Source organism: Pseudophryne corroboree, chromosome 6 (genome assembly GCF_028390025.1).
Source record: "Pseudophryne corroboree isolate aPseCor3 chromosome 6, aPseCor3.hap2, whole genome shotgun sequence".
NCBI lineage: Eukaryota > Metazoa > Chordata > Amphibia > Anura > Myobatrachidae > Pseudophryne > Pseudophryne corroboree.
In genome coordinates, this window is record NC_086449.1 from 843,571,357 (window position 1) to 843,590,758 (window position 19,402).

Consider the following 19,402-nt stretch of genomic DNA (forward strand, 5'->3'; position numbering starts at 1 on the left):
TTAATGCAGGAGTAACAGTACGGAATATAGTAACTCTGTAATATAAATAAATTCACTAATGCAGGAGCAACACAGTACGGAATATAGTAACTCTGTAATATAAAAATATACACTAATGCAGGAGTAACACAGTATGGAATATAGTAACTCTGTAATATAAATATATGCACTAATGCAGGAGTAACACAGTATGGAATATAGTAACTCTGTAATATAAATATATACACTAATGCAGGAGTAACAGTACGGAATATAGTAACTGTGTAATATAAATATATGCACTAATGCAGGAGTAACACAGTATGGAATATAGTAACTCTGTAATGTAAATATATGCATTAATGCAGGAGTAACACAGTACGGAATATAGTAACTCTGTAATATAAAAATATACACTAATGCAGGAGTAACACAGTATGGAATATAGTAACTCTGTAATATAAATATATACACTAATGCAGGGAGTAACACAGTACGGAATATAGTAACTCTAATATAAATATATACACTAATGCAGGGAGTAACACAGTACGGAATATAGTAACTCTAATATAAATATATACACTAATGCAGGAGTAACACAGTACAGAATATAGTAACTCTGTAATATAAATATATACACTAATGCAGGAGTAACACAGTACGGAATATAGTAACTCTGTAATATAAATATATACACTAATGCAGGAGTAACAGTACAGAATATAGTAACTGTGTAATATAAATATATGCATTAATGCAGGAGTAACACAGTATGGAATATAGTAACTCTGTAATGTAAATATATGCATTAATGCAGGAGTAACACAGTACAGAATATAGTAACTCTGTAATATAAATATATACACTAATGCAGGAGTAACACAGTACAGAATATAGTAACTCTGTAATATAAATATATACACTAAAGCAGGAGTAACAGTATGGAATATAGTAACTCTGTAATATAAATATATGCATTAATGCAGGAGTAACACAGTACGGAATATAGTAACTCTGTAATATAAATATATACACTAATGCAGGAGTAACAGTACGGAATATAGTAACGCTGTAATATAAATATATGCACTAATGCAGGAGTAACACAGTACAGAATATAGTAACTGTGTAATATAAATATATACACTAATGCAGGAGTAACAGTACGGAATATAGTAACTGTGTAATATAAATATATACACTAATGCAGGGAGTAACATAGTATGGAATATAGTAACTGTGTAATATAAATATATACACTAATGCAGGGAGTAACACAGTACAGAATATAGTAACTCTAATATAAAAATATACACTAATGCAGGGAGTAACACAGTACAGAATATAGTAACTCTGTAATATAAATATACACACTAATGCAGGCGTAACAGTAGAGAATATAGTAACTCTGTAATATAAATATATACACTAATGCAGGGAGTAACACAGTATGAAATATAGTAACTGTGTAATATAAATATATGCACTAATGCAGGAGTAACACAGTACAGAATATAGTAACTGTAATATAAATATATACACTAAAGCAGGAGTAACAGTACGGAATAAAGTAACTCTGTAATATAAATATATGCACTAATGCAGGAGTAACAGTACGCAATATAGTAACTCTAATATAAATATATACACTAATGTAGGAGTAACAGTACGGAATATAGTAACTGTAATATAAATATATACACTAATGCAGGAGTAACACAGTACGGAATATAGTAACTGTGTAATATAAATATATACACTAATGCAGGAGTAACACAGTACGGAATATAGTAACTGTGTAATATAAATAAACCCCACACGTCAGATGCATCCACTCACCACTCAAGCACACTCATTCTATGAAATAAAAACACCACAACTGTAGTTGGCGTGAAAGGGGTCAGCTTTTATTTTCTGACTGAGAGGAAGGCCTATTAAATGCTAAAACTAAAATGTAGACTTCCCTCTCTAACTAAGGTGGCGGGGAGAAGAACGGTTAACATAATAAAGTAACATGGGTGAAAAAACATTGTAATACATAAAAAGTAAGCAATAAAAACATATGTGTGAGGGAGCCTTCTGCCCCCAATGTTCCGGGATCGGCCTCCTGCCTGCATCCTGGACATTAAAAATTCAAAAATCCAAGGACAGGGGTCGACCTTCTGCCACTACCCCTGCCCACCAACAGTTGTAGGGACGGAGGTACGCTCCGCCCCTATGAGGTAAAAAATTCGGGCCACCAGCCCCGCCATCCACATATGTTTTTACCAATTAATGGGCTCCACTTGGTAAAGTGATGCCCGGAAACTAATTCAAACGACTAAGAAAATGTTTCTAAAACACACCCCAACTTCTCACCTTGAAGTCATGGTTAAAAATTAAGTAACCGTTCCTAAACCGGCCACCCAAAGCCGACACAATGAACACAGCTGTAAAGCAGAAAAACAAGTCCCCAGGGAGGGAGGGTGGGTAACGAAAAGGCTGAAGAGAGGCAGGAAGTATCCTGCCGGCTGCCTATATGCATGACAGGCCAGCCCCCTCTCATGCTGCAGCCAATGGGCCCCCCGGCCCACTCTCTGAGTTCCTCCCAGCCGAAAACATTAACCCCTCACAGGCCATGTGGTGCCTTGAGCGGCGCTGCGGAGGCCCTGGACGGTGCGTTTATGCCGCTGTGGTCGCATTATGCTCCCTACGCGGTCTTAAACCCCACACGTCAGATGCATCCACTCACCACTCAAGCACACTCATTCTATGAAATAAAAACACCACAACTGTAGTTGGCGTGAAAGGGGTCAGCTTTTATTTTCTGACTGAGAGGAAGGCCTATTAAATGCTAAAACTAAAATGTAGACTTCCCTCTCTAACTAAGGTGGCGGGGAGAAGAACGGTTAACATAATAAAGTAACATGGGTGAAAAAACATTGTAATACATAAAAAGTAAGCAATAAAAACATATGTGTGAGGGAGCCTTCTGCCCCCAATGTTCCGGGATCGGCCTCCTGCCTGCATCCTGGACATTAAAAATTCAAAAATCCAAGGACAGGGGTCGACCTTCTGCCACTACCCCTGCCCACCAACAGTTGTAGGGACGGAGGTACGCTCCGCCCCTATGAGGTAAAAAATTCGGGCCACCAGCCCCGCCATCCACATATGTTTTTACCAATTAATGGGCTCCACTTGGTAAAGTGATGCCCGGAAACTAATTCAAACGACTAAGAAAATGTTTCTAAAACACACCCCAACTTCTCACCTTGAAGTCATGGTTAAAAATTAAGTAACCGTTCCTAAACCGGCCAACTGCCAGGTTACCAACCTGCCGCCGCCACCGAACTAACAACTAACTAGAGGAGGGGCTAAAAAACCGACAAAACTAACTAGACACTAATGAACGACTAAACCTTAACTAATGTTACCTAAACAACTACCGAAGGGGACCGAAGGACGTGCATAAAGTCATCCCAGAAGATCAGACCGGTATAGAGTCGGATCCCGGAAAGAGATACCACTGTGCGGCACGACCAGGCCACCATGCTGGAGGACAGCACTACCGACCACCGAATTGACCCGTCTCCGAACCAAGTCAATCGCCCCCGGGTTAAAGGCTCCACGCCAAGATCGCCGGGGGACCATGTCCGACCAGAGGATCAGGCAAAACGGCCACTCAGCCATAAGTGCCAGCAGCTGGCGCCGCATCACGAGGCGAATGTCAAGGCCCGTGCGGTGTACCAAATCATTGCCCCCGAGATGTACCACCAAGAACAGCGGATACCCAAAACGGCCAACTGCAGCCCTAAGCCAGTCCCGCAGGCCGTCCCAGCGGAGGCCTCTACGCCCCAACCAGCGCACGGCCCGCAGTTCAGGAAAACGGGTTGTGTCGTAGGCCAGAGCCGACACGGACAGCCAATAGATGTACGAATGGCCCACGAATCATATAAAGCGCGGATCTAACCGCCGTCCTGTAAAAGAAGGGTTTAATGAAGGTCAGAAATTACATAAAATACGGCATTGCTAAATGGGGAACCTATCTACGTCCCTAACGGGGAGTGGAAATGGGTGGGGGGGGGGGGGGGGTTGGGCCACCCAATTTGACTTGAGGCAAAAACGAAACTTCGTTAGCCGGCAAAAGCCGTAGTAAAACCAACGATAAAACAAAAATTCCTCAAGGCCCCCACAACCGCAAAATGCAGTTGCGACGAGCGGCTAGTCCTCAAATGGGTGCACTGGGAGGAAAAGGCCTGATATAGCGTCTGACTGCACCAGACCTCCACCTACCCAGTGCCCGGACTTCGACTTCGGACCAACCCGCCGCAGCAGCTGCTGAAGCCGCGCCGATGCGGAAAGAGTGAGTCCCATAGTCGGCCGGAGATAGACCCAGGTACAAGATACAACGCCCCAAAACCGACCGGAATTGATATCTGGTCAACGGGGACCCATCGCTATGGACGAGCCACCCAGTGGGCGTTGGAGGCCGAAGGGACGAATAAGCCAGGGCCGCGGAAACCGGACAAATGCCCCGCGAACTGGCCCGGCCCATTCGAACCCACTGCCCCCTGCCGGCTACGTCAGTCTTGGAGCGCTGAATCCTGCACCACAAACCGTCGGGACGTATGACGACGTGGGCCGCCAGCATGGGCGAGGCAGAAGTCCGAGAGACGGCCACCAGCTCGCCCACCCTGAACGCGCCGTGGAAGGCCATCGTAAAGGCCGCCATGAAGAGGCGAACTTCGTATCCCGAGGAGCAAATACTCCGGAGGGATCCCAAAATCCGCCGCAGCAAAGCCCCAGTGATCGGCAGACGAGTATCTGGGAGGGGCGGGGACGCCCGTGCCCAACCTTTCAACACCCGCCGGAGGAAAAAGGACTTCGTAAAATCCGCTTCCCCCCGCAGCTGCAGAAAGTATGATATACCCGCCAGAATCCTGTTAACAGACGCCCGCGAAATCCCGTCGGAGTACAGCATCCAGATATATTCTAAGAGTAAAGTGTGAGAGGTCTTACCACTCTGGCCTCGCTCCATGAGGAAGCGACTCCACCGTTCCCAGGCGGCACGATAGGCCGCAAACGTAGCAGGGGCCAACGATCTGTGTGCTAACTCCTCCAATCCGGGTGGATGACCTGCCACACATAAGCAGGACATAATTCCCCATGGAGTAGCGCTGCAGGAGCCAAGCGCCGAAACCGCTGCCAATCGCCGCGCGACAGGGCATCCGCAATTTCGTTACGCACGCCAGGGACATGTTTTGCTCGCAACGTAATGTTGTTCACCAAGCAGAGCAAGACTATCTGTGCAAGGACCCGCAGAACCGGCAAGGAAGTGGATTTTTGCCGGTTTATGGCAAAGACCACGCCCAAATTGTCGCACCAGAAGATAACCTGTTTGTTCCGCAGGGCCGCGCACCACAATTCCAGAGCGACTAAAATGGGAAATATTTCCAGCAACAGCATATTTGACGTAAGGCCCCCGCTAAGCCAGGCCGGAGGCCAGGGACGCGCGCACCAACGGCCTGCAAAATAAGCTCCGAACCCGTAACCGCCAGAGGCGTCTGTGAAAAGCTCCAGGGCTGGGCTAGACACAGCCGCCTCCTGCCAAATACGGATGCCGTTGAAACGAATAAGAAATTCGTCCCAAATGCGCAAATCCCTTCGGATTTCAAGAGACAATCGAAGAAAATGATGTGGGCGTCTAACCCCCATGGTAGCCCGTTCCAATTTTCTACAGAAGACTCTACCCATGGGTATCACCTTGCAAGCAAAGTTAAACAGGCCCAATAAGGATTGAGCCTGTTTGAGCGTGAGCTTGCCCGCCGCCAGCGCATATAGGATACCATCGTGCAAACGCAACACCTTGTCCGCGGGGAGCCTACACAAACCACCGACCGTATCAATCTGAATCCCGAGGTAAACCAAGGAGGCGGAGGGACCCTCCGTCTTCTCAGGTGCCACCGGAACACCAAAGTGCGCGAAGAGGGCGAGAGCCCCCTGCAGCAAAAGGAGGCAGCGATCCGAATCTGAAGGGCCGATAAAAAGGAAATCGTCTAAGTAGTGCGAAATGCCCCGTTCGCCCGTCTCCTGCTGGAGACACCAGTGGAGGAAAGAACTGAAACGCTCGAAGTAGGCGCAAGAGATGGAACACCCCATAGGGAGGCACCGATCGATGTAAAAACCATCGTCCAGCTGAAAACCCATAAACCGAAAGGCGGACGGGTGCAGCGGGAGGAGGCGGAACGCTGACTGGATGTCCAATTTACACATCATTGCCCCAGGACCAAAGGACCGGATGGTGTCGATGGCTGAGTCAAAGGATAGATAAACAACCCTACACTGATCCGGAGGGATGGCATCATTAACCGACGACCCTGGAGGGCAGGACAGATGCTGGATAAGGCGAAATTTTCCCATGGTCTTTTTGGGAACTATGCCAACGGGGGACAATACGAGGTCCGGCAAGGGGGGTTCCCGGAAAGGGCCCACCATCCTACCTAGCGACACCTCGGCCTCGACCTTCTGGCGGAGCACTTCGGGAAATTCCCTGGCCGAGCGCAGGTTCGTGCCCGTCCCGGGGCCCACACGCCCATGTATAGGTAAAGGGAAGCCCGACGCGAATCCCGAGTGTAGGAAATGGGCGTCAGCCGGGCGCGGGTACCGTCGCAGCCAGGGAAGGAGTGCCCGAAGCCTAATTGGGGTGGGGGCTATGGCCAACGCTAGAGGCCGCGGGCGCGCGGCTCTGCCGGGTCTGAGGACCGAACGCACCTCCGACCCCAGGACTGGAACAGTCCTTAATCCCGTGGCCCCCCCCACATCGGATACAGGAGTGACGAAAACGACAGCGGCTACCTAAGTCGCATTGTGCATTATTAAAAGCGAAGCATTTTCCATGCCCCGCGCGCCCTGAACCGCCGCGAAAGCCGGCAGAACGAGGGGTGGGACGCTTAGCCCATCTCTTCGCTGTGCCGCTCTCCTCAGCGCCGGCCGAACCCTGGGTCAGTTCCGAGCACAGTTCCACATCCTTCTTGCCGAAGTTATAGATCTGCCGCCCGTGCTGTTTTCGGCGAAAATCCTCATCATAACGACGCCAGGCCGACCCTTTATACTTGTGGTACAGAACATGTATGAGGAATTGATATCGAACTATGTTCATATGTTCGTCCGGGCGGGTCTCTAGGTAACATGCCGCAAATATCAACATGCAGCGTACCCAATTCGGGTAGGAGCGCAGAGCGTCCTCGCTGCCCTGCCCCTTTTTCTTGGCGGAAAGTAAGGCTTTTCTATCGTCACTAGTGAGAGCGAAAATATTAACATATTGGCCCTTGCGGATTCTATCCCGGACCCGGGGCCTAAGACCACGTTGCACCGCCGTATTAGCGCAGTGCACGGTGTCCGATTCCACCGAGACTTGGGAGGCGGACGAGGTCGAATACCGACGCTCGCGTCGTCTGCGGCGCTTAACCCTGTGCAGTCCGCCATCAGAGGAGGACAGGCCCTCTGAGGACGTGGAGGCAAGGGAAGAGTCCGTGTACCGACGCCTGCGGCTGCGCTTGCTAGAATCCTTACGCACCCTGCCGCCAGCACTAGAGGAGCCGGAGTGAGAAACCGATCCTAAGCCGCTAAGGGGTGTAACCGCGCTTCCCCGGGACCAGTCGGGGTCCGATGAAGACTCACCTGCACGAGAGGGAACACCGTCCGTCTCGACGGCCACTGGTCGACTCGCGGAAGCGCCGACAGACTCCATTTCTCTCCTGACGTCCGCGGCTGGGGGGACAAAAGAGACATGGTTTCCCCGCTCCTCCACCGAGTTTGCCGCAGCCGGGAGCGGGGCAGGCGGGGGAACGGTCGCGCCAGAGGACAGAAGCGGGGCAAGAGCTTGCGCAATGCTATCCGCCAAAGAAGTGGAGGACCGCCCAAGTCCCCCGGGTACGGGGGATAACAAGGGCGCCACTGCCGACACAACAGCCGCACAAATGGCGGACAGAACAGTGGGGTCCACCAAGGGTGCCGCTGCCGTGGCCTGCGTAGGAACTTCAGAGCCGCCACGCGGGTCGTGTTCCCTACGGGAGAATAGTAAACCCCCCGTTGGGAGCAAGGACCCCGATGATCCCTCACTGTCGGGCGTCACGGTATCGCCGTCCCGCTGGGAGAAATCCCGCGCCAATTGCTCCCGCCGCGATCTTCTCCGATCTCGCGTATTGGCCACCGGAGGAGAAACTGAACCGTCATCGCTACTGGCGGGAGGAGGCACAATGTAGGCATGTGACCCCTCCGTATCCACATTAGCGGGAGATGACCGGCCGCGAGGAGGTGCGGAACGGACACCCCCCGACTGCGCACGCCGCCCCCTGGGGTGAGGAACCCCCGTCGGAGGCGCATGGCCGTGGACGGCGGGCGCAGCGCCTCGAGCCAGACGCGGTATCCTGGAGGGGAGGGGCGCCACAGGGGCACCCCCTGCAGGAGAGGCCCGGTGGGGCACGCCGCCGCGGGCGGACGCAGAACGCCCCCGACGTATGGGCCCCTCCCTAGCGGGGATCGGTAGAGGAGGGTGTGCAGTAGCGGGGCGGGGGCGACGCCCCTCCCTGTCGTGGGGGGGCGCGGGCTGGACCTGACTTGATGAGGGGGAGGGGTGAACAGTGGGGACAGGCCTCATCTGGGCCCCCCTAGTGGCAGTATTCCTGGTGCCACGCGCGCGCTGCCTGCCCTGTGCAGGTCTGGCAGCCGCACGACCCCCCTCCCGACCCCCACTTCCCACGTGTTCATTGCTGGCCTGCGGCTGCTGATCCGCGGGCCGGGAGCTCTGTCCCGGCCCCACGTGATCAGGGCAGCCGCGTGTAGCGAGCGGCGAGCTCAGGGATGGCAGGACACCATCCCTGGCTCTTTGCCGCGTATTTCTCCGGCCGCCCAGCGCTCCGTTCCCCGCCGCGGCTAGCAGCGGGGACGGAGAGCGCACGCGCGGGGGAGCCCGGGCGGGCGGCTGAGCCCGGCCGCGCGCGCCCTGGGGTTCCCGTACGGCCGCTGCAGCCTGTCTTCCCCGTGCCGGCTGGACAGCAGACGCGTCTATGAGCCGGGCGGGGAGGCCAGCGGAGCGGGTGGGACGTCTAGCGGCCATGCCTGGAGGGGAAGGAGAGCTGAAATAGTAAGAGATATGCTAAGAGAAGTGAAGGACAGCAAAGATTAAAAAGATTATAAGGGTAGGAATAACAGAAAGAGGGGTTAAATATCAGAGGAAGGGAAATGTAAAAGAATAATGAGATGTGAGCAGAGATGTGAGCAGAGAATAAAGCTATTAGTTAAAATGTAAGAAGGGTGATACTTGCAGTCCTAACGAAAAGGCTGAAGAGAGGCAGGAAGTATCCTGCCGGCTGCCTATATGCATGACAGGCCAGCCCCCTCTCATGCTGCAGCCAATGGGCCCCCCGGCCCACTCTCTGAGTTCCTCCCAGCCGAAAACATTAACCCCTCACAGGCCATGTGGTGCCTTGAGCGGCGCTGCGGAGGCCCTGGACGGTGCGTTTATGCCGCTGTGGTCGCATTATGCTCCCTACGCGGTCTTATATACACTAATGCAGGAGTAACACAGTACGGAATATAGTAACTCTGTTACTCCTGCTTTAAAGCATATATTTATATTACAGTTACTATATTCCGTACTCGTAATGTGCAGTGACACTGTATCTCTGTTTTGCACATGGTAATGTGCATTCACACTGCATCTCTGTTTGGCACATGGTAATGTGCAGTGACACTGTATCTCTGTTTGGCACTTGGTAATGTGCAGTGACACTGTATCTCTGTTTGGCATATGGTAATGTGCAGTCACACTGTATCTCTGTTTGGCACATGGTAATGTGCAGTGACACTGTATCTCTGTTTGGCACTTGGTAATGTGCAGTGACACTGTATCTCTGTTTGGCATATGGTAATGTGCAGTCACACTGTATCTCTGTTTGACACATGGTAATGTGCAGTGACACTATCTCTGTTTGGCACATGGTAATGTGCAGTGACACTGTATCTCTGTTTGGCAGATGGTAATGTGCAGTGACACTGTATCTCTGTTTGGCACATGGTAATGTGCAGTGACACTGTATCTCTGTTTGGCACATGGTAATGTGCAGTGACACTGTATCTCTGTTTGACACATGGTAATGTGCAGTGACACTATCTCTGTTTGGCACATGGTAATGTGCAGTGACACTGTATCTCTGTTTGGCAGATGGTAATGTGCAGTGACACTGTATCTCTGTTTGGCAGATGGTAATGTGCAGTCACACTGTATCTCTGTTTGGCAGATGGTAATGTGCAGTGACACTGTATCTCTGTTTGGCACATGGTAATGTGCAGTCACACAGTATCTCTGTTTGGCAGATGGTAATGTGCAGTCACACTGTATCTCTGTTTGGCACATGGTAATGTGCAGTGACACTGTATCTCTGTTTGGCAAATGGTAATGTGCTGCGACACTGTATCTCTGTTTGGCACATGGTAATGTGCAGTCACACAGTATCTCTGTTTGGCAGATGGTAATGTGCAGTCACACTGTATCTCTGTTTGGCAGATGGTAATGTGCAGTCACACTGTATCTCTGTTTGGCACATGGTAATGTGCAGTGACACTGTATCTCTGTTTGGCACTTGGTAATGTGCTGCAACACTGTATCTCTGTTTGGCATATGGTAATGTGCAGTGACACTGTATCTCTGTTTTGCACATGGTAATGTGCATTCACACTGCATCTCTGTTTGGCACATGGTAATGTGCAGTCACACTGCATCTCTGTTTGGCACATGGTAATGTGCAGTCACACTGCATCTCTGTTTGGCACATGGTAATGTGCAGTGACACTGTATCTCTGTTTGGCACTTGGTAATGTGCAGTGACACTGCATCTCTGTTTGGCACATGATAATGTGCAGTCACACTGCATCTCTGTTTGGCACATGGTAATGTGCAGTCACACTGCATCTCTGTTTGGCACATGGTAATGTGCAGTGACACTGTATCTCTGTTTGGCACTTGGTAATGTGCAGTGACACTGTATCTCTGTTTGGCATATGGTAATGTGCAGTCACACTGTATCTCTGTTTGACACATGGTAATGTGCAGTGACACTATCTCTGTTTGGCACATGGTAATGTGCAGTGACACTGTATCTCTGTTTGGCAGATGGTAATGTGCAGTGACACTGTATCTCTGTTTTGCACATGGTAATGTGCATTCACACTGCATCTCTGTTTGGCACATGGTAATGTGCAGTCACACTGCATCTCTGTTTGGCACATGGTAATGTGCAGTGACACTGTATCTCTGTTTGGCACTTGGTAATGTGCAGTGACACCGTATCTCTGTTTGGCATATGGTAATGTGCAGTCACACTGTATCTCTGTTTGGCACATGGTAATGTGCAGTGACACTGTATCTCTGTTTGACACATGGTAATGTGCAGTGACACTATCTCTGTTTGGCACATGGTAATGTGCAGTGACACTGTATCTCTGTTTGGCAGATGGTAATGTGCAGTGACACTGTATCTCTGTTTGGCACATGGTAATGTGCAGTCACACAGTATCTCTGTTTGGCAGATGGTAATGTGCAGTCACACTGTATCTCTGTTTGGCACATGGTAATGTGCAGTCACACTGCATCTCTGTTTGGCACATGGTAATGTGCAGTGACACTGTATCTCTGTTTGGCACTTGGTAATGTGCAGTGACACTGTATCTCTGTTTGGCACTTGGTAATGTGCAGTGACACTGTATCCCTGTTTGGCACTTGGTAATGTGCAGTGACACTGTATCTCTGTTTGGCACATGGTAATGTGCAGTGACACTGTATCTCTGTTTGGCACTTGGTAATGTGCAGTGACACTGTATCTCTGTTTGGCACATGGTAATGTGCAGGCACACTGTATCTCTGTTTGGCACATGGTAATGTGCAGTCACACTGTATCTCTGTTTGGCACTTGGTAATGTGCAGTGACACTATCTCTGTTTGGCACTTGGTAATGTGCAGTGACACTGTATCTCTGTTTGGCACTTGGTAATGTGCAGTGACACTGTATCTCTGTTTGGCACTTGGTAATGTGCAGTGACACTGTATCTCTGTTTGGCACTTGGTAATGTGCAGTGACACTGTATCTCTGTTTGGCACATGGTAATGTGCAGTGACACTGTATCTCTGTTTGGCACTTGGTAATGTGCAGTGACACTGTATCTCTGTTTGGCACTTGGTAATGTGCAGTGACACTGTATCTCTGTTTGGCACTTGGTAATGTGCAGTGACACTGTATCTCTGTTTGGCACTTGGTAATGTGCAGTGACACTGTATCTCTGTTTGGCACATGGTAATGTGCAGTGACACTGTATCTCTGGCACATGGTAATGTGCAGTGACACTGTATCTCTGTTTGGCACATGGTAATGTGCAGTGACACTGTATCTCTGTTTGGCACATGGTAATGTGCAGTGACACTGTATCTCTGTTTGGCACTTGGTAATGTGCAGTGACACTGTATCTCTGTTTGGCACTTGGTAATGTGCAGTGACACTGTATCTCTGTTTGGCACTTGGTAATGTGCAGTGACACTGTATCTCTGTTTGGCACTTGGTAATGTGCAGGGACACTGTATCTCTGTTTGGCACTTGGTAATGTGCAGTGACACTGTTTCTCTGTTTGGCACTTGGTAATGTGCAGTGACACTGTATCTCTGTTTGGCACTTGGTAATGTGCAGTGACACTGTATCTCTGTTTGGCACTTGGTAATGTGCAGTGACACTGTATCTCTGTTTGGCACTTGGTAATGTGCAGTGACACTGTATCTCTGTTTGGCACTTGGTAATGTGCAGTGACACTGTATCTCTGTTTGGCACTTGGTAATGTGCAGTGACACTGTATCTCTGTTTGGCACTTGGTAATGTGCAGTGACACTGTATCTCTGTTTGGCACTTGGTAATGTGCAGTGACACTGTTTCTCTGTTTGGCACTTGGTAATGTGCAGTGACACTGTTTCTCTGTTTGGCACTTGGTAATGTGCAGTGACACTGTATCTCTGTTTGGCATATGGTAATGTGCAGTGACACTGTATCTCTGTTTGGCACATGGTAATGTGCAGTGACACTGTATCTCTGTTTGGCATATGGTAATGTGCAGTGACACTGTATCTCTGTTTGGCACATGGTAATGTGCAGTGACACTGTATCTCTGTTTGGCACTTGGTAATGTGCAGTGACACTGTTTCTCTGTTTGGCACTTGGTAATGTGCAGTGACACTGTTTCTCTGTTTGGCACTTGGTAATGTGCAGTGACACTGTATCTCTGTTTGGCATATGGTAATGTGCAGTGACACTGTATCTCTGTTTGGCACATGGTAATGTGCAGTGACACTGTATCTCTGTTTGGCATATGGTAATGTGCAGTGACACTGTATCTCTGTTTGGCACTTGGTAATGTGCAGTGACACTGTATCTCTGTTTGGCATATGGTAATGTGCAGTGACACTGTTTCTCTGTTTGGCACTTGGTAATGTGCAGTGACACTGTATCTCTGTTTGGCACTTGGTAATGTGCAGTGACACTGTATCTCTGTTTGGCACTTGGTAATGTGCAGTGACACTGTATCTCTGTTTGGCACTTGGTAATGTGCAGTGACACTGTATCTCTGTTTGGCACATGGTAATGTGCAGTGACACTGTATCTCTGTTTGGCACTTGGTAATGTGCAGTGACACTGTATCTCTGTTTGGCACTTGGTAATGTGCAGTGACACTGTATCTCTGTTTGGCACATGGTAATGTGCAGTGACACTGTATCTCTGTTCAGAAGAGCTATTTATTTATAATTTACAAAATGTAGGAACAATCTCTCCTGATAAACTTACAGGGATGTAATTTGCGTTAATGTAATCGGCGCCATCCTCTTCATCTGTGGACACCAGTGTCACCCGGCTAAAGTCATCTGAGGAAGGTAAGAAAAGGAAAGTGGATGAGTAATTGTTGTCTCTCTCCCAACCCCAGATCAGCCAGTACTGCGAGGTACCACACATCAGCTAGTACTGCGAGGTGCCACACATCAGCCAGTACTGCGAGGTGCCACACATCAGCCAGTACTGCGAGGTGCCACACATCAGCCAGTACTGCGAGGTGCCACACATCAGCCAGTACTGCGAGGTGCCACACATCAGCTAGTACTGCGAGGTGCCACACATCAGCCAGTACTGCGAGGTGCCACACATCAGCCAGTACTGCGAGGTGCCACACATCAGCCAGTACTGCGAGGTGCCACACATCAGCCAGTACTGCGAGGTGCCACACATCAGCCAGTACTGCGAGGTGCCACACTTCAGCCAGTACTGCGAGGTGCCACACATCAGCCAGTACAGCGAGGTGCCACACATCAGCCAGTACTGCGAGGTACCACACATCAGCTAGTACTGCAAGGTACCACACATCATCTAGTACTGCGAGGTGCCACACATCAGCCAGTACTGCGAGGTGCCACACATCAGCCAGTACAGCGAGGTGCCACACATCAGCCAGTACTGCGAGGTGCCACACATCAGCCAGTACTGCGAGGTACCACACATCAGCCAGTACTGCGAGGTGCCACACATCAGCCAGTACTGCGAGGTGCCACACATCAGCCAGTACAGCGAGGTGCCACACATCAGCCAGTACTGCGAGGTACCACACATCAGCTAGTACTGCAAGGTACCACACATCATCTAGTACTGCGAGGTGCCACACATCAGCCAGTACTGCGAGGTGCCACACATCAGCCAGTACTGCGAGGTGCCACACATCAGCCAGTACAGCGAGGTGCCACACATCAGCCAGTACTGCGAGGTACCACACATTAGCCAGTACTGCGAGGTGCCACACATTAGCCAGTACTGCGAGGTGCCACACATTAGCCAGTACTGCGAGGTGCCACACATCAGCCAGTACTGCGAGGTGCCACACATCAGCCAGTACTGCGAGGTGCCACACATCAGCCAGTACAGCGAGGTGCCACACATCAGCCAGTACTGCGAGGTGCCACACATCAGCTAGTACTGCAAGGTACCACACATCATCTAGTACTGCGAGGTGCCACACATCAGCCAGTACTGCGAGGTGCCACACATCAGCCAGTACTGCGAGGTGCCACACATCAGCCAGTACAGCGAGGTGCCACACATCAGCCAGTACTGCGAGGTACCACACATTAGCCAGTACTGCGAGGTGCCACACATTAGCCAGTACTGCGAGGTGCCACACATCAGCCAGTACTGCGAGGTGCCACACATCAGCCAGTACTGCGAGGTGCCACACATCAGCCAGTACTGCGAGGTACCACACATCAGCCAGTACTGCGAGGTGCCACACATCAGCCAGTACAGCGAGGTGCCACACATCAGCCAGTACTGCGAGGTACCACACATCAGCTAGTACTGCGAGGTACCACACATCATCTAGTACTGCGAGGTGCCACACATCAGCCAGTACTGCGAGGTGCCACACATCAGCCAGTACTGCGAGGTGCCACACATCAGCCAGTACTGCGAGGTGCCACACATCAGCCAGTACTGCGAGGTGCCACACATCAGCCAGTACTGCGAGGTGCCACACATCAGCCAGTACTGCGAGGTGCCTCACATCAGCCAGTACTGCGAGGTGCCACACATCAGCCAGTACTGCGAGGTGCCACACATCAGCCAGTACTGCGAGGTGCCACACATTAGCCAGTACTGCGAGGTGCCACACATTAGCCAGTACTGCGAGGTGCCACACAGCCAGTACTGCGAGGTGCCACACATTAGCCAGTACTGCGAGGTGCCACACATCAGCCAGTACTGCGAGGTGCCACACATCAGCCAGTACTGCGAGGTACCACACATCAGCCAGTACTGCGAGGTGCCACACATCAGCCAGTACTGCGAGGTACCACACATCAGCCAGTACTGCGAGGTACCACACATCATCTAGTACTGCGAGGTGCCACACATCAGCCAGTACTGCGAGGTGCCACACATCAGCCAGTACTGCGAGGTGCCACACATCAGCCAGTACTGCGAGGTGCCACACATCAGCCAGTACTGCGAGGTGCCACACATTAGCCAGTACTGCGAGGTGCCACACATTAGCCAGTACTGCGAGGTGCCACACAGCCAGTACTGCGAGGTGCCACACATTAGCCAGTACTGCGAGGTGCCACACATCAGCCAGTACTGCGAGGTGCCACACATCAGCCAGTACTGCGAGGTACCACACATCAGCCAGTACTGCGAGGTGCCACACATCAGCCAGTACTGCGAGGTACCACACATCAGCCAGTACTGCGAGGTACCACACATCATCTAGTACTGCGAGGTGCCACACATCAGCCAGTACTGCGAGGTGCCACACATCAGCCAGTACTGCGAGGTGCCACACATCAGCCAGTACAGCGAGGTGCCACACATCAGCCAGTACTGCGAGGTGCCACACATCAGCCAGTACTGCGAGGTGCCACACATCAGCCAGTACTGCGAGGTGCCTCACATCAGCCAGTACTGCGAGGTGCCACACATCAGCCAGTACTGCGAGGTGCCACACATCAGCCAGTACTGCGAGGTGCCACACATCAGCCAGTACTGCGAGGTGCCACACATCAGCCAGTACTGCGAGGTACCACACATCAGCCAGTACTGCGAGGTACCACACATCAGCCAGTACTGCGAGGTGCCACACATCAGCCAGTACTGCGAGGTGCCACACATCATCTAGTACTGCGAGGTACCACACATCAGCCAGTACTGCGAGGTGCCACACATCAGCCAGTACTGCGAGGTGCCACACATCAGCCAGTACTGCGAGGTGCCACACATCAGCCAGTACTGCGAGGTGCCACACATCAGCCAGTACTGCGAGGTGCCACACATCAGCCAGTACTGCGAGGTGCCACACATCAGCCAGTACTGCGAGGTGCCACTCATCATCTAGTACTGCGAGGTACCACACATCAGCCAGTACTGCGAGGTGCCACACATCAGCCAGTACTGCGAGGTACCACACATTAGCCAGTACTGCGAGGTGCCTCATGTCAGTGACTTATCTGCTTCTTATGCTGTAAATAACTGTTAAAAATTCATTATTTAAGTAGCAAAGGTTTAAGAATTTAACATTTATTTTATGGATTTTCTTCTGTTTTTGCCATCCAGAGATGTTCAAAGAAAAAAGAGAAAAGAAGGTCTGTTTGCGCACGTGAGTATAATTAAAATATAACCTTTATTGTTATGATGAAAAGGCGTCCAACCACCAAATAAAGACAACACAATTAAACGTACTATACATACACTTATTATACAGTATATAGTGAATAAAGTGATTAAAAACCAAGGTGCGCTGCCTGTTTTCTGTCTGTATTATTATGTGAATGTTCTGTTGTGGATCAGAGCAGATATAGCAATAATCTGGGAACTATTTTATTCATAGGTATTATGGTTTCACCTTTAACAATTAAGTATAATAATCAAAATTCGTCACCAAAAGACTTGGGAGGGGTAATTCAGACCTGATCGCTCGCTAGCGTTTTTGCAGTGCTGTGATCAGGTCAGAACTGCGCATGCGTATGCACCGCAATGCGTAGGCGTATTGCACAGGTACAAAGCGGATCGCCGCGATGGGTTTGTGCGAAGAATCCATTCGCACGGCTGATCGCAAGGAGATTGACAGGAAGAAGGCGTTTGTGGGTGGCAACTGACCGTTTTCTGGGAGTGGTTGAGGAAATGCAGGCGTGTCCACGCGTTTGCAGGGCGGGTGTCTGACGTCAATTCCGGCCCCGGACAGGCTGAAGTGATCGCAGCGGCTGAGTAAGTCCTGGGCTGCGCAGAAACTGCGAAACTCTTTTTGTACCGCTCGGCTACACATGCGATCACACACTTGCAAAGCGAAAATACACTCCCTATAGGCGGTGACTATGCGAATGCTGGACTGCAAAAAAACCCCAGCGAGCAATCAGGTGTGAATTAGGCCCTAGGTTATAGTGTGTCCTATATGCCAGCTAAAGAGAGCATACACTTTATTATATTATAGAAATGATCTTTTCCGAGGTCCGGTCTCCTGAAAGTCAGTATATACCTCATCCTGACTAGTAAGGAATGAATGGAACCAGAGTCTTATGTTGGATATTATATTACATGATATAGGGGGTCATTCCGAGTTGTTCGCTCATTATTTTTTTCTCGCAACGGAGCGATTAGTCGCTAATGCGCATGCGCAATGGCCCTCATTCCAAGTTGGTCGCTGAGATTCATCGTATCGCAAATGTACGAAAACTAAGTGTCTGCGCATGCGCAAAAGCGTAAATACGCATGCGCGAGTACATACGTACGACATTAGTGCAAAAATGCCACATTTAAACCAACACGTAACTGGCAAACGAAAACGAGGAGTGGCGGAGGCGTGGCGGAGGCGAGACTTCGCAATGCTCCGACATGGGCGTGAAAGTGGGCGTACAGTGTGGGAGTATGCAACTCGCAATGGGCGTGTTTTTCGCAATTATACCTTGTCGCTGTTAAATCTAACATAGGAAACCGTAGCAACCTTCACGCAGCAGCCGAGTAGGTCTGCAGTTACTCTACATTTGCGAAGTACTGTTACCAAGTGTGTATGCAGTAATTAGCTGTTAATTGGAGAGCACATTCATCTGATGGCCAATTACTAGCTAATTACTGCGCAGATGAAAGTTAGCAAATAGCAATTGTCTGAACCAACATTACATGTTTATTCTACTCACATATAAATCTCACACACTGCCAAATAAGGTTGTTTTTAGTGTTAAAGTTGGTGTGTAAACATTTAAAAAAAATTTTTTAATGTTTGTAAGAATAACAAATACAAACAAGTGAAATAATTAAACATTTAAATTGAAAGCTGCAACATTTTTGCTAAAGAAACCGACACCCACATAATGCAGCACACTTTCATTTTGTCAGAAATGTAACATTAATTTTTGTTTATAATATTTGACAATGTTTTAAATGATGTCCTGTTGATCAATAGATAAATCTAAAAAGTGTTGTGTCAGTTTACTTAATATGGACATTAAAGTGTGGTGCAAAGCATACCTGTATTTGTTGGATGATGCAATTTTGTGGGAGAAATTGCAGATTGGTCCACAAGTGTCTATATGCTGACCTAATTTTTCTGGAACTAAGATTTACCTAATGCATTACCTTGAATAAATTGCACAATTGTTAATTAATTTTTTTTTATTACTGTCGTAAGATTTCACAACATGAAAACAACATGGCTACACGTGAGTCTCACAGGCAGAGATGGACCAAGCAGCAAGCATATGGCACTGACACAAATGATATAGCAGAACTTAGTACTCTGCAAAATTCAGCTTCTGACTAAATTATAATTTGTAATCGAAAATAATACATATTACACACCCTGCCACACAAAAATTTTGCCA

At 49.5% G+C, this 19,402-nt stretch overlaps 1 protein-coding gene across 3 annotated transcripts in view; it reads right to left on the reverse strand.

Annotated features, from left to right (window-relative positions):
• Positions 1–19,402, reverse strand: part of PTPRO (protein tyrosine phosphatase receptor type O) — a 698,190-nt gene that overhangs the window by 78,221 nt on the left and 600,567 nt on the right. For all 3 annotated transcript variants that reach the window (XR_010179771.1, XM_063929453.1, XM_063929452.1), the window contains one exon: positions 13,842–13,918. Coding sequence is in view for 2 of the 3 variants with exons in the window: in XM_063929453.1 (XP_063785523.1) it covers positions 13,842–13,918 (77 nt within the window). In the remaining variant the exon portion in view is untranslated. The remainder of the gene's footprint in view (positions 1–13,841; positions 13,919–19,402) is intronic.